At 54.1% G+C, this 13,622-nt stretch overlaps 1 protein-coding gene across 1 annotated transcript in view; it reads left to right on the plus strand.

Moving 5' to 3' along the window:
• The window catches only part of SCARF2 (scavenger receptor class F member 2), a 104,707-nt gene that overhangs the window by 15,469 nt on the left and 75,616 nt on the right, over positions 1-13,622 (plus strand). Inside the window, exons 2-5 of the mRNA XM_077835281.1 lie at positions 2,501-2,559; positions 6,513-6,614; positions 10,541-11,060; positions 11,289-11,507. Coding sequence (XP_077691407.1) covers positions 2,501-2,559; positions 6,513-6,614; positions 10,541-11,060; positions 11,289-11,507 — 900 coding nt within the window. The remainder of the gene's footprint in view (positions 1-2,500; positions 2,560-6,512; positions 6,615-10,540; positions 11,061-11,288; positions 11,508-13,622) is intronic.

Below are 13,622 nucleotides of genomic sequence, written 5' to 3' on the forward strand. Positions count from 1 at the left end.
ATTTAATAATGGGTTCTTCAACCTAGCAGAGCAAGGTATAACACAAGCCAATACTAGGAAGCTAAAGCTAAACAAATTCAGACTGGAAAGAAAGTGTACATTTTTAACAGTGAGAGTAATTAACCACTGGAAAAATTCACCAAGGGTCGTGGTGGATTCTCCGTCACTGATGATTTCCAACTGTGTCTCTTTCACACACACGCACAGTGTATGAGAGCTGTGACAAGGCTGCCAAATGTGTGTCACAGGAGAGGTCTCGGACATGGTCTGCAGAACAGAACTTTGCCTGAGAGAGAAACAGATGAGTAACTGCCCTGTGTGTCTCAGAAGGGGAAGCTCCAGCTACTCCAGTCTAGTGCTTAGAAGAGCAGCTGGGCTACTTTGAAATGGCCTGGCTTGTTCAGCTTCTAGATGCCAAGTTTGGTTAGGGAGGCTGCTCCCTTGTAGCTGCTTGCAGCTCCCACGTGCCCTTGAAGACTTGTACAGAGGCTAGAAGCAGTGAGAGGTCAATGCTCCCGGGGCAGTTTCTGTAACAACAAGTGGAAGCTGCAAGTGACGTTTGGGCCACAGCAGGAGATGAGTTTAGTCCAGTCTTATCTTGGTAACGAAGGCCTGGGTCACTGTCTCATGGTCTAACAGAAAATGACTGATCCCTCTCACTATGTATGGACTCAGAGGGTATGTCTACATTGCAATAAAACACCCAAGGCTGGCACAGGTCAGCTGACTTGGGCTTGCAGAGCTCGGCCTGTGGGGCTATCAAGTTGCAGTGAACACATTTGGGCTCAGACTGGATCCCAGACTCTGAGACTCTGCAAGGTGGGGAGGGTCTCAGAGCCTGGGCTCCAGCCCGAGCCCCGACCTCTATGCTGCAAATTTATAGCTCCACAGCCCAAGCCCTGTGAGCACAAGTCAGCTGGCATGAGCCAGCTGCAAGTGTGTTGTTGTAGTGTAGACATACCCAGAGTGCTCTCTCCACTGCAGCTGGTCTCCACCATGGCTCTAGCTTCAGACCTGTGTGACAGACAGCAGGGAGGGATGTTTGGCTGACCGGAGCTGGTCAAGAAATAGAAGGATTGTATGGATCTGGGCCAGGTGAAGACATTTTGGCTCCGTATGTTCCACAAAGCTCCAATTTTTCATTTTTTTGCAATTTTTTGTAGAAAAAATGTATTTCATTTTCAAAAGGGAGGATGCTGAAAATGAGATGTTTTTGGCTAACTCGGTCACATGCTTTCTAAACAATCAAAACAGGCCATGCAGAAAAATGGAAAAGCACCCCCCATTTCATTGGGCCAGGCATCAGGTGGCATTTCTTCTGAAGTTTCCATTGAATATTTTTCAAAATGGAGATTTTTGAAGAAATGAAACCGTCGTTGTAACTCCATTTTCAAATCGGAAATGTGGATGACAAAGATTTCCTGTGAAGAATGTGGACCCTCTGTTGCTGGTATCCTCTCCAGCTCTTCCCGCTTCTTCCCCCAACCTAGCATCACTTCAGGCTTGTCTGGATTGGCCATTTGCCAGCTCACACACCAGCAGGTCCCTATCTTATGCTGACACATGATGGTTAGTTTCGCTGCACCAGCTGGGCCAGGTGTGACCGAGATATGGGTGTGAGTGGTGGTAGCATATTGAAGGTATCATCCCTTGCTTATCCTCCGACCACCCGCGTACGATACATCTACACTGCAAAGAAAAACTCTGTGGAACAAGTCGCAGAGCCCAGGTCAACTGATGCGAGGGAGGGTGTGGAAGCTCCTTTCCTGGAGGTTTTAAAAGGAGGCTGGATAGCCATCTGTCTTAGATGGTTTAGACCCAACAAATCCTGCATCTTGGCAGGAGGTTAGACTAGATGACTCTTGCAGTCCCTTCTAATCCTAGGGTTCTATGATACAGGCTCACGGGGCTTGTGCTGTGGGGCTAAAATTAGCAGTGTGGCCATTCCTGCTTGGGCTGGAGCCTGGCGTCTGGAGCCTGGGGTCTGAAATCTGGGGAGGGTCTCAGAGCCTGGGCCCCAGCTCAAGCGGGAATGTGTCCACACTGCTCTTTTTAGCCCCATAAGGTGAGCCCGCGTCAGTTGACTCAGGGTCTGAGACTCCCTGCAGCTGCATTCTTTTGTTTGGGTTGCATTGTAGCTGTCAGCACCCTGCACTGGACAGCCCTTGAGGAAAAGGAGAATTGCCCCAAAGTATTCTCCAAGGGGTGGGGGGAGCGGAGCAGCCCACGAGTGAGTGCCCCAGCCCCGGTGTCAGCCAGGACTTGCAGTCACTGGCTGCAGATATTTGCCTTCCTCTCAAACAGGCCTGCCCGCTGGGTTTTAAAGTGGAGCCCTGGGTCTTCCTGACTCACTTCAAGTCCTTGGGGTGGGGTGGCTCTCTCAGAGCTGTGGCCCAACACGCAGGAGAGCGAGCTCTCTCCAGAGGAAGGGGAAACCTTTGGCAGAGGGACCGAGGTACGTGAGAATTGTAACCGGACCTTTGTGTTTTCCTTTGTGCAGCTTCTCTGGGTCTCTGTGCTGCCCAGGATGGAGGCAACAAGGAGACGAGTGTTTGATAGGTAAGCACCAGCATCCCTTCTTTAGACACTGCTTCTTCCTCCTTCCTCAGAGCCACCTCTCCTCCCGTCCCTGAAGGGCTTTCCCAGCCCCCTTGTATCTGAGTTTGGCTTCCCCAGAGCCTGCCTTGCTCAGAGCTCTGTGACTAGGGGGTTCCTTTGGGAGGGTCCTGCCTTTCCTTCCTCGGTCAAAGCTAGCCCTGGGGGCGAGGCAGGGACCAGCAGCGAAACAGTGGATGTCTGCAGGACAGTGGGCATATCCCCAAACTTCTGTTCACTTGGTAAAGTGGCATTGCAACCGATGGACTGGAGCTGGGCTTCCCTCAGAAAGTTAGTCACGTCCCTTCCCAGCACGGTGCCAGCTGCCTCCAGGAGACAGCAAAGTGCAGACGTCAGTTCCACAAGCAGTGTCTGGCTTCACCTGCGAGAGGGGGTCCCGAGCATTAGTCCCTGCCCTTCCACCCAGATTTCGGGTCTCCTCGCTGTTACTGCTGACAGCCGTTTACATCCACCATAAAGCCTTGTGAAGCTGAGCAAAGAGAGCCATGTACACTCAGGGGAAGAAGCCCACGCAGTTTGTCCTGCATGAGTCGTTTTGCAGTCTTCCTCATTTTGGGTCCTTGTCACACACTAGGTTCCTCATTTGGGCCTTGGCTGGAGAATGAAACTCAGCTTCTGGGTTGGTCACTTACTCTCTATGCTGGGGTTGAGGGGTACTTTGAGGGCAGCCGTTTCTGCCCCTCAGACGCCTCCCACGACTCTGTATTGGCCTGTGTTTGGATAGTCATGGGAGTAGATTGATGGGTTTCAGAGTGTACTGCCCAGCCCCCATGAAGAGATGATGTAACTACCAGAGGCCTCATCTCTGAGGGAGGGAAGAGAAAGAGAAGTGAAGGAGGGGGTACGGAGACAGGGGGCTGGAAAGAAAAGGGAGGCCGCATATATGGAACATGAAGAGCTTCAGTGGACGTTGCTACAGCTCCAGTGCCAGACGTTCGGCCTGAGCGTGTCTGCAGTGAGTGGAAGAAGCAAGTGATGGGGATTTGGGGCTCTGTTGTGGACACTCACTGAAGTCCCCAGTGGAAGGGAAGGTCGTAACTTAAGGCACGTCCTAGATATGGCAGGATAATAGTGCGTATTCCACAGCATGCTCTTCATTTCTGCAAGGAGAGCTCTGGCCGGGGCTGCTCCAGGGTAGGGTCATCTGAAGGTACTGTTACAATCAATCGGTTATTGTCGGTGGTTCAAAGCTCCCCTGGGGGCTGAAGCTCAGCTTTCAGTGCCTCTGTCTCTAGAGAGCTTTGTTGAGTTCAGGTCTGCAAGAGTGAGTGTGTGGGGATTGAGAATTCTTGGACCCTGGATTCCCAGAGCGCAGCTGTGAAACTTTGGGAGGCTATTTTTGGATTCCTGTAAAACTTCCCGCAGTTCCAGCTGGCCCCAGTATCCCTGACTTCCTGTTGTGTGGTATTGCTCTGCGCTGCTCAGCGGCTGCGTGTTCGTGCTGGAGGAAAGGCTTCCTGCCTATGTGTGTTCTGTGCACGGCCTCGCTTGAATGCAACATTCAGTCTGAGCGTGTATCACATAAGTCCAGGGAATTCAGAGATAACGGTTCCCGCAGGAAAATTAAGTGAGCTCCTTTGCATCTCCTGCATATACGAAGGTAACAATATAACAAACAAATACCTCAAGGTTTGCATTTAACACTAATTATGATACTTTGCATGGGTGTAGTGCCTTTTATCTGACACTCTCAAAATGCTTCATGAGGTGGGGGATAAATTAACCTCTTAGCATCTCCATCTGGAAGCCTCTCTCAAGGTCTCACACCAGTCGGGGTCAATCAGGAAGGCAATCCAGGTTTCCTCAGCCCCAGGCCTCTTCTCACCACTAGACTCCAAGCCTCCCTCAGTCTGGTTTGTCTAATCTAGCTGTCTCTTTGAGGGCTTTCAGAATCCATCACCATAGCATCTGGGAGCTTCCCAGGTAAGATGGACTGTATGGAGTCCCCTGCTCTTCTCCCTTCCCTGGGTGAGGAGGCTCTTCTGGTGACTGCCAGCACTTTACCTACAGCTCTCGTGGGCTTCGGCTGGGGCTTGTGAGCTGCGATGTGCACAGCTGTTGATCATGGGTGCAGATGCGGTCGCTGAGGTAGCTGGAACCTGGCCTTTTGCTGGCTTTACAGATCAGGACCGAGGCTGTGGACTGGGAACCAGTGGAAGGAACTGAGTACAAGGGAGATGTGCTCACGGGCCCAGCAGCCTGGCCCACTGAAGGGCTGCTACCCTGTGTTCAGGCTGCAGCTCTTGCATTTCATCCACGCTCAGCTCAGTGCACAGCTTGCAGCAGTAATGCAGCCTGGAGGTGACCACCGCACGGATCCATGCGGAAGGGAGGACGGAGGTGCCTCGCGAAGGCACACCTGGACTAGAGAGCACCATGGAGTCATGCTGGCCCTTTCTGTGAGTGCGGGTCAGCTGCTCCTGGATCAGTGAGGTTCCACCCCATGGGTGGAACACTGCAGGGATGCTGGTGGGGGCAGGCGAGGCTCCAGTCATGTCACCTTGGGAGAACAGGAGCCAGGAACAGCATCAAGCACTGGGCAGGATACCTGTGCTGCTCCCAGCCGGAGCTCTCCTCAGCCTCGGGCTAGCCCTGGGCAGTGCCATTGCCCCCTTGTAGTGGGGCAGCCAACACGCTGCTGCTGGCTGCAAGGACAGAGGAGGAGCTTCCCCTAGAGCAGAAGGGTCAGAGCCAGCTCAGGCAGGGAGCTGTCTCCAGCAGAGGATACGGAGAGCCTTTTGTGAACCTTGCTGGCTTTGCTGGACCCAAGTGGCTGAGGAGAGTGTCTGACCCATGCCCTGCCCCCTGTGCCAGGCCCCAGCCTAATCCATGTGGTGTGCTGTGCCCGGGGCGATGGAAGCTCCATGAGATGTGATGCCTCCTGGAGGTCAGTGCCTGTGACAGAGGAGGCAGGCACCCTTTTCCTCCTCTCCCTGTGATCCTCCCAGGGGGCCTGGCCGAGTCATCTGGCTCCATGCTGCCAGGCGCTGCCTTAGCTGTGTCGGCCAGAGGCTGCCTGGCACTCCCAAGGCCTGGAGACTGGCATCCCCTCATCCCCTGAAGATGGCCGGCTGATGCTGCTTTTGACTACTGTGTTCATTTAGGTTTGTAACAGGATTGACCCTAGCTGCCATGTTCTATCCAGGGTTTTGCAGGAGACTGCCGTCCTTCCCCTCTTGCAGCACCCTTGGCCTGTCGTTCGCCCAGAGCCAGTGCAGGGCCTCCCTGTCAGTGAGGCATCTCCCCCTCCGCTCCCCAGGCAGACCTCCTGCCAGATCCCAGAGTGTCATGGCACCCACTTTTGCCAGCCAAACCCTTGCTGTGGGGTTTAGTGTGGCACCCAGAGTCCTGTGAGACTGCCGTTGCCCAACTCCAGGGCAAGAAGAGGCTAAGGGGAAGCAGCCTCCTTCTCTTAGACCAGCACTGCACTGAGGGTGACCAGATAGCAAGTGTGAACAATCGGGATGAGGTGGGCGGGTCATAGATGCCTATATAAGAAAAAGCCCCAAATATCAGGACTGTTCCTATAAAATTGGGACATCTGGTCACCCTGACCGCACCAGACTGGACTCTTGTCTTCTCCCACCCTGGTGACCTTGATCTTCCACCCAAAGCACCTTATCAGATGTCCAGAAGGCAGCAGTTCGCGGAGCACCAAGGCACCAGTTGCTCTTCTGCCGCTGCCTCCTGGCTCCATCCAGGATCCCCCCCTCCACCCGGGGACATGCACTGGTTTCCCAAGGGTTGCTGGGGAGGAGAGTGGTGGTGCTGCCTAGTGCCTACTCTCCTAGACTGCTGGAGAACTTCCTCCCTTCCCTTCTCTAGCAGGGAGTGCTCAGCCCTGGCTTTGCCTTTCCCTGCCCTGTCACTGTACGTCTCTCCCTTTCTCTTGGCAGCCGTGTGCGAGGGGAATTTCACCTGTAAGGAGAACGAGGTGTGCGTGAGACCCAGTGAGTGCCGCTGCCGCCATGGATACTTCGGGGCCAACTGTGACACCAGTGAGTATCGGGCATCTGTTGGAGCTGGGCGTCAGCAGCTCTGACCTCTGTCCTGGCACCATCCCATAGTGGAGTGACACAGCCCCGCCTAGCTTGGGTTAGTGCATAAGCTGTAAAGTCAGTGAGTGCAAAAGCTCTGCTCCGGCAGTATTGGTGATAAAAGCAGACAGGGAGTGCAGGGTTAACTCACCCCCCTGCACATGCCCTCTGAGTGTTTGAGGTGATATTGGCCCTTTTGCATGTTGTGCTCTTTCGTTTAGAAATTGCACTTGGGATAGATGCCTGCTGACCTCTTTGCTTGGGACTTGCCCAGGCTTGGGCATTACAGGCTGCAAATTGTTCTGTTTGCTCCATGGCTGGAAGCTGACATTTTCTAGCTGGATTGCATCTTCTAAAGAGAAGCATGGAGCAGGGCAGCCTCTTTGCACTCTGGGAGCCCACACTGGGTCCTACAAGGGCCATACTGGTGAATGGGTGGCAGCACGCTGCTCCAACTGCTTACTTATACATGCTTCACCAAGTTACAAACACGAGGCTGGAGCCTCCAGGGAGTCAGACAGGGCAAGTTCTGGGTCTGAGTGCCCAGGAGTGATCACCCCTACAAACTCATTCCAGGAGTTGTGGGCGAAAGGGGTGGCAGGGCTAGATGTAGCAGTTGGACAAAGCTTCCCCCTTTCAAAATCCTTGTTCCCGCTCCAGCAGGGCCACTTCATAGAATCATAGAATATCAGGTGTTGGAAGGGACCTCAGGAGGTCATCTAGTCCAACCCCTTGCTCAAAGCAGGACCAATCCCCAACTAAATCATCCCAGCCAGGGCTTTGTCAAGCCTGACCTTAAAAACTTCTAGGGAAGGAGATTCCACCGCCTCCCTCGGTAACGCATTCCAGTGTTTCACCACCCTCATAGTGAAAAAGTTTTTCCTAATATCCAACCTAAATCTCCCCCACTGCAACTTGAGACCATTACTCCTTGTTCTGTCATCTGCTACCACTGAGAACAGTCTAGATCCGTCCTCTTTGGAACCCCCTTTCAGGTAGTTGAAAGCAGCTATCAAATCCCCCTCATTCTTCTCTTCTGAAGACTAAACATCCCCAGTTCCCTGAGCCTGTCCTCCTAAGTCATGTGTTCCAGTCCCCTAATCATTTTTGTTGCCCTCCGCTGGACGTTTTCCAATTTTTTCAAATCCTTCTTGTAGTGTGGGGCCCAAAACTGGACACAGTACTCCAGATGAGGCCTCACCAATGTCGAATAGAGGGGAACGATCACGTCCCTCGATCTGCTGGCAATGCCCCTACTTATACATCCCAAAATGCCATTGGCCTTCTTGGCAACAAGGGCACACTGTTGACTCATATCCAACTTCTCGTCTACTGTAACCCCTACGTCCTTTTCTGCAGAATTGCTGCCGACCCTTTTGGTCCCTAGTCTGTAGCGGTGCATGGGATTCTTCCGTCCTAAGTGCAGGACTCTGCACTTGTCCTTGTTGAACCTCATCAGATTTCCTTTGGCCCAATCCTCCAATTTGTCTAGGTCCCTCTGTATCCTATCCCTACCCTCCAGCGTATCTACCACTCCTCCCAGTTTAGTGTCATCTGCAAACTTGCTGAGGGTGCAATCCACACCCTCCTCCAGATCATTTATGAAGATATTGAACAAAACCGGCCCCAGGACCGACCCCTGGGGCACTTCCCGAGGTGCAGGCTCACCACAGTGTTTTGCAAATCTTCAGAACTGTATTTTTCCCCAAACCAATCTGTTTGACCCTTCGCACAGCAGGCTCACCTCCTCTAGTCGCCCTAGCTTCGTGGCAGGGAAGCACTGAGTACAGAATGCAAATCACCCAGACTCTCTTTGAAACTGACAGTGCTCTCTAAGTGAACAACAGAGCAGCAGCAAAGTATTCCTCGCAGGCAGAAGTGATGCAGGCTTTCCCCCAAATTCCCTGCCCCCCATCTCCTTCAGGCTGGCACCAGGAATGGAAAGTTTCAAGCCACAAGGGGGATTTCTGGGAAAGCAAACCTAGACGTTCTGCTGGCTGCTGAATAACGACAAGCTTCTCTCTTTCCTTGTCCGTACCCCAGATAGAGCACAAGAGGGAGGCATTAGCTGACCCTGTTGGCCCCCCACAGCCTCTTGGGGTCCTCGTTTCATTTACCTGCTGCCAGGGCTTAGCAAAGTGCAAAGCCTCACGCTCTGCAGTGAGATGCCCGGCACTTCTAGGGAAATGGTTGGGGCCGAAACATTTTTTGTTCATTTCGTGTGGCCAGGAAAGTGACGCTGACTAATGGTCCCGTCTTCCTCCACAGATCAGCTTCTGCTGGATTAGCAGTCAGTCTGTTCGTGCCACTAACTTAAATAGGCTTTGATTCCTCCTTACTCCGGTTATCCCTGTGGAGCCAGCCCAGCCCAGGCCAGGCCAGAGAAGAGGCAGCTGGAGTCTGTTCTGGCTTACGCATCATCAGTAGCATTGTTAACTGTGTTTGGATTGCATGGGCTAAAGTGTGCTCCCATTAAGGGTACAGCAATTAAACATCTGTGGCTGGCCCAGGTCAGTTGACTTGGGCTTGCGGGGGTCAGGCTGTGGGGCTGTAATACTGCTGTGTAGACATTCAGGCTTGGGCTGGAACGTCGCAAGGTGGAGGGGTCCCAGAGCCCGGCATTTATAAAGAGCCTAGAGGGGCCAGTCACTGCAGCGTTCATTTATTGCTTCCTGGGGGAGAGGAGGAGTTGTGTGTCAATCAGAACCCTGAACCAGTGGAAAAGTCCACGTGTCTCATAACCAGCCTATCCTGACTCGTTCCTGGTGATGGCCCCAGTGCTTAATCTGTGCCAGGGCTTGGCAGTTCAGAGCCTCGGCACCTCTGGGCTCGCCACATCAGTTATGAAAGTAAAAAAATTACTTGAGTCTCGGCACCTCTTTCATTACAAATTAAGCACTGGCCGGCTCCTGTAGCTAAGGAATGGTGAACGCACCAGACCTCTCTCCCTGAGCCTATCCAGATTCTGCTGCCTCCTTGTCTAGGCAGGAGGCCTCCTCCTCACCCCTGGGCAGCTGGGGATCAGACTCTGTGTCAGTCATAGGGAAAGGTGTGTTTGATTGATTGACCAGAGATTGCTTTTGTTATGAAGCTACATGTGCAGGATGAAGCAGCTAAGGATAAGGACAGAAGTCATGCAATAGAACAAACACGTTCACCTAAATAGTAACAAACTTCTACCAAGGAGAAGAGGCACTTTGCAGTGGGAAAGCCAGGAGAAGAGGGGAGTGAGAGGCCTGTCCTGAGCTCAGCCAGATGGCTCTTGCAATTGTTGCCTCTGGAAGCTGCATCAGGGCTGGCTCCCAGCCCCTTTCCCTGGGACCTGCCCAGGCCTGTGTGTTACAGGGTGCTTTTAGGGGGTTCTGCTGAAAATTGCTTGGCTTTCTCTTTGGTTAGAAGCTGACATTGTTTCCAAATGGAGACAGCTAGAGATGCTGGCACGGCTACTGCGTTCTTGTCTCCCTGGCCCCCTCGTCTTGGAATCGCATGTTCTGTGGCAGCAGGAACGGCAGCACTGGCAGTGGGTGCTATAGACTCCTGCAGGACCTGCTGGGTCGCTTCACCTGCCGGGGCAGATCAATGTGCAGACAGAGAGCCTGTGTGAGATGTGCTGGGGAAATGTGCCTGTGAATGATGCTTGGCTGCTGTTGCTGACTGCATGCAAGTGCCCTGCACTGCTCTTGGCGCAGAACCGGGGCTATACAGACCCACAGTCAGCAGATGAGTGTGCTGGGCAGGGCTCCTTTAAACTTGGGTTTGGAGCTGCAGACCTCTAAGGAGCTGCAGCTGGAACGTAAGCTGACAGGATGATGGTAGGAGGGGCCTGGTGACCGACCAAGGGACGTGGTGGCTGCTTAGTAAGTGCTGGTGTGTTGCTTGTTTTGCAGAATGTCCCCGCCAGTTCTGGGGTCCAGACTGCAAGGAAATGTGCAGCTGCCACCCCAATGGCCAGTGTGAGGATGTCACGGGCCACTGCACATGCAACCCCAATCGCTGGGGGCCCAAGTGTGAGAACGCCTGTCTCTGCAAGCATGGCAAATGTGACCAGAAGACGGGCAAGTGTACCTGTGAGCCCAACTGGTGGGGTCCCCAGTGCTCCAGCTCGTGTTACTGCAGTCTCAACTCCCAGTGTGACCAGCAGACGGGGACGTGCATCTGCCAGCCCGGCTGGTGGGGCCGGGGCTGCAACAACCAGTGCGTCTGCAACAACTCGCCATGCGAGCAGTTCACTGGGCGCTGCCAGTGCCGGGAGCGAATGTTTGGCCCGCGCTGCGACCGCTACTGTCAGTGCTACAAGGGGAAATGTAACCAGGTGGATGGTACCTGCACCTGTGAGCCGGGATATCGGGGCAAGTACTGCCGGGAGCCCTGCCCAGCGGGCTTCTACGGACAAGGCTGCAGGAGGCGGTAAGTGTGCAGGGCCTTGGGCAGGTTCAGGACCCCATGCTGCACTGGGCCCTGCCCGCCCGGTGTTCTTGCAAGTTGAAGACAGTCCCTGTTTCATCTGTCTTGTGCAGTCACTGCTTGGTCCAACAGCTGAGTCCTGCCCATGATGGGGCGGGAGGGAGGGGTGAGCGTGGGGGTGTTCAAATGATTGCTCACGTTCTGGGTTGTGCTCCCTGTTGGCATCCGTAGGTGTGGGCAGTGCAAAGGGCTGCAGCCCTGCACCATCGCGGACGGCCGCTGCCTGGCATGTGAAGCTGGCTGGAATGGCACCAAGTGTGATCAGGCCTGCTTGTCAGGCTTCTACGGAGACGGCTGCGAGAAAATCTGCCCCCTGTGCAAAGATGGCCACACCTGCAACCACATCAATGGCAAGTGCTCGCACTGCAATCCCGGCTGGATTGGAGACAGGTGAGTGGAGGCTGGGAGGCTGCTTTGTGAGGAACCAGGCTGCAAGCTCCTGTGCTTTTCCACTGGCCAAGGCAACTGAGGCTGTGCAGGACATTTGTGGCACTACCTGCATTAGACCTGTGGTCCCCTGACTCCTGTCCTTTGCCCACTAGACAATGCTGCCTTCCTCTGAATACCATTTAAAGCCTTCTTCTGGGATTGGCACTCCCCTCCTTCTGGGGCATCAAACATGCTGGTGCTTTGCATAGCGCTCGGTCAACATGCCCCAGTCTTGCCACGGAGCCACCCTGCTGGAAGCTCTGGCCAATCACAGACTGACATTGTCCTGGCCAGTCAGAGCATTCTGGCCCCAGTCTGCTTCCTCTAAGGTCAGGAAGTGCAAAATGCTTCCCCCAGTCCCTGAAAGCCACCAACCTCACCAGCCTGCACCCTGCTCCCGGGTGTGAGCTGATGGGATGCAGCACCCAAGGGAGAAGCATCTCGCGCTATGGGAGCACATGGTACAGGATGCAGCATCTGAGCCCAGTACAATGGAAACACATCACAAAAACCAAACCTGTTGCTCACCGGGTGTTCCTCATTCACTGGGGCCTGGCCTAATCCAGCCATAGCGCCTCTGACGGACCAAGAGAGAGAATGGCAGCCCCCTCCTCCATGCCCAGAAGCTGCCTGCAGAGGACAGAGCTGTGGCCTCTTGCCATGCATTGCAGAGGCTGTGGTGAGCTCTGCCCAGCCCTGGTGGCTCTGGCTACTCCAGGGCACTGCTCACCCCAGGGACCCCTGCTCTGTCAAGTCACTCCCTACCCCAGCCCACTGAAATGTGCCCAGTGCTTGCTGCTCCGCTGGAGCAGGCGGCCCGTGCGGCCAGCTCCCTGGGGATGCTCAGACGGACCCTTTCTTTCTACTCCATGTTGTCAGCTCTGGAATTCACTGCGGGTTTGTAAGCCCAGCAAATGGGAGAAGCGTTAGCAGGAAGACAAGCCGTGTTTCGCTGGGCTGTTGTCTAACCGAATGGGTCACTGTCTCATCAGGTTGGCAGGATATCCTGTCCCACCTCTAATCCAGGCAGAAAGTGCCATCCAAGCAGCTCCTGCTCTGTGTTCTCTCCAGAGGAATTTATGGCTGGGCCTGGGCTCCAGCTAGAAGCCAGTCTCAGAGCAGAGTATGGGCAGTGGCTGGTGGGGACGTCCTGGGGTGCTGGTCTCAGAGCATAGTGTTGCCGGCACCCAGTGCCGAGAGGCTGAACAACAGCTTGAGTTGGTTCATTACCCGGTGTGCTGCACCCAATAATCACAACGGGGTGGAGAAGCAGAAAAGTTTATTTGAAGCTTCAAAAAGGTACAGGGAGATTTGAATCTCAAATCCTGTACAACAGAGCAGGAAGTTACACAGGCTTTTATACATCCTTTTTCCCAGCATACTTATCCAATAGCAAGCTGCTCCAAGTATCCATATAGCCAGCCAATCCAGTTCCCAGCTAGTTCCCTGATTCTCTGTATCATTTGTTAAATTATACATAAAGCTGCTTTATTCAGCATTGTTCTTCCATATCTTCCCTGTTTGGCCTTGCTTAGTTTCAGGCAGTCTGACTCTGCAACATACTGTTGCAGATTCTCAGCATAACTGCTGCGAGTGCCTCCAGGCAGGAGGTGGGGGGGGGGGGTCCAAGGACACCGGGGCCTAGTGCGAGGGGGCTTCATCGACACTCGTGGTCTTCCATCCCCTCGAGTTACCTAGTGGCCATGCCCCAGTGTTCCCAACAATAGTGTGGGCAGTGGCTGGGGGGATGTCCCTGGGGGCCGGTCTCAGAGCAGAGCATGGGCAGGGAATGATGGGGAGAGGTATCGCAGGCAGATCATGGTTAGTGAGGTGAAGAGAAGGAGAGTGTCCCAGGATGGTGCCGAAGGCTCTGCCGACTCCTGTCTGTGCTGTGTGGTCTCGGGAGGTGCCTCTTTGCTGCAATCACAGCTTCACCTACCAGATAGGCCGTAATCCAGTAGCAAGAGTGCCAGGCCAGCACTAAAGCTGCCTCCCCCAATGGCTACGGGTCCCACCAGCAATCATGGCACCTGCACTCGCGATCTGGAGCTCTCAGAGCGTTTGCGGCGGCCCTGT

Source organism: Eretmochelys imbricata, chromosome 15 (genome assembly GCF_965152235.1).
Source record: "Eretmochelys imbricata isolate rEreImb1 chromosome 15, rEreImb1.hap1, whole genome shotgun sequence".
Taxonomy (NCBI): Eukaryota; Metazoa; Chordata; order Testudines; family Cheloniidae; genus Eretmochelys; species Eretmochelys imbricata.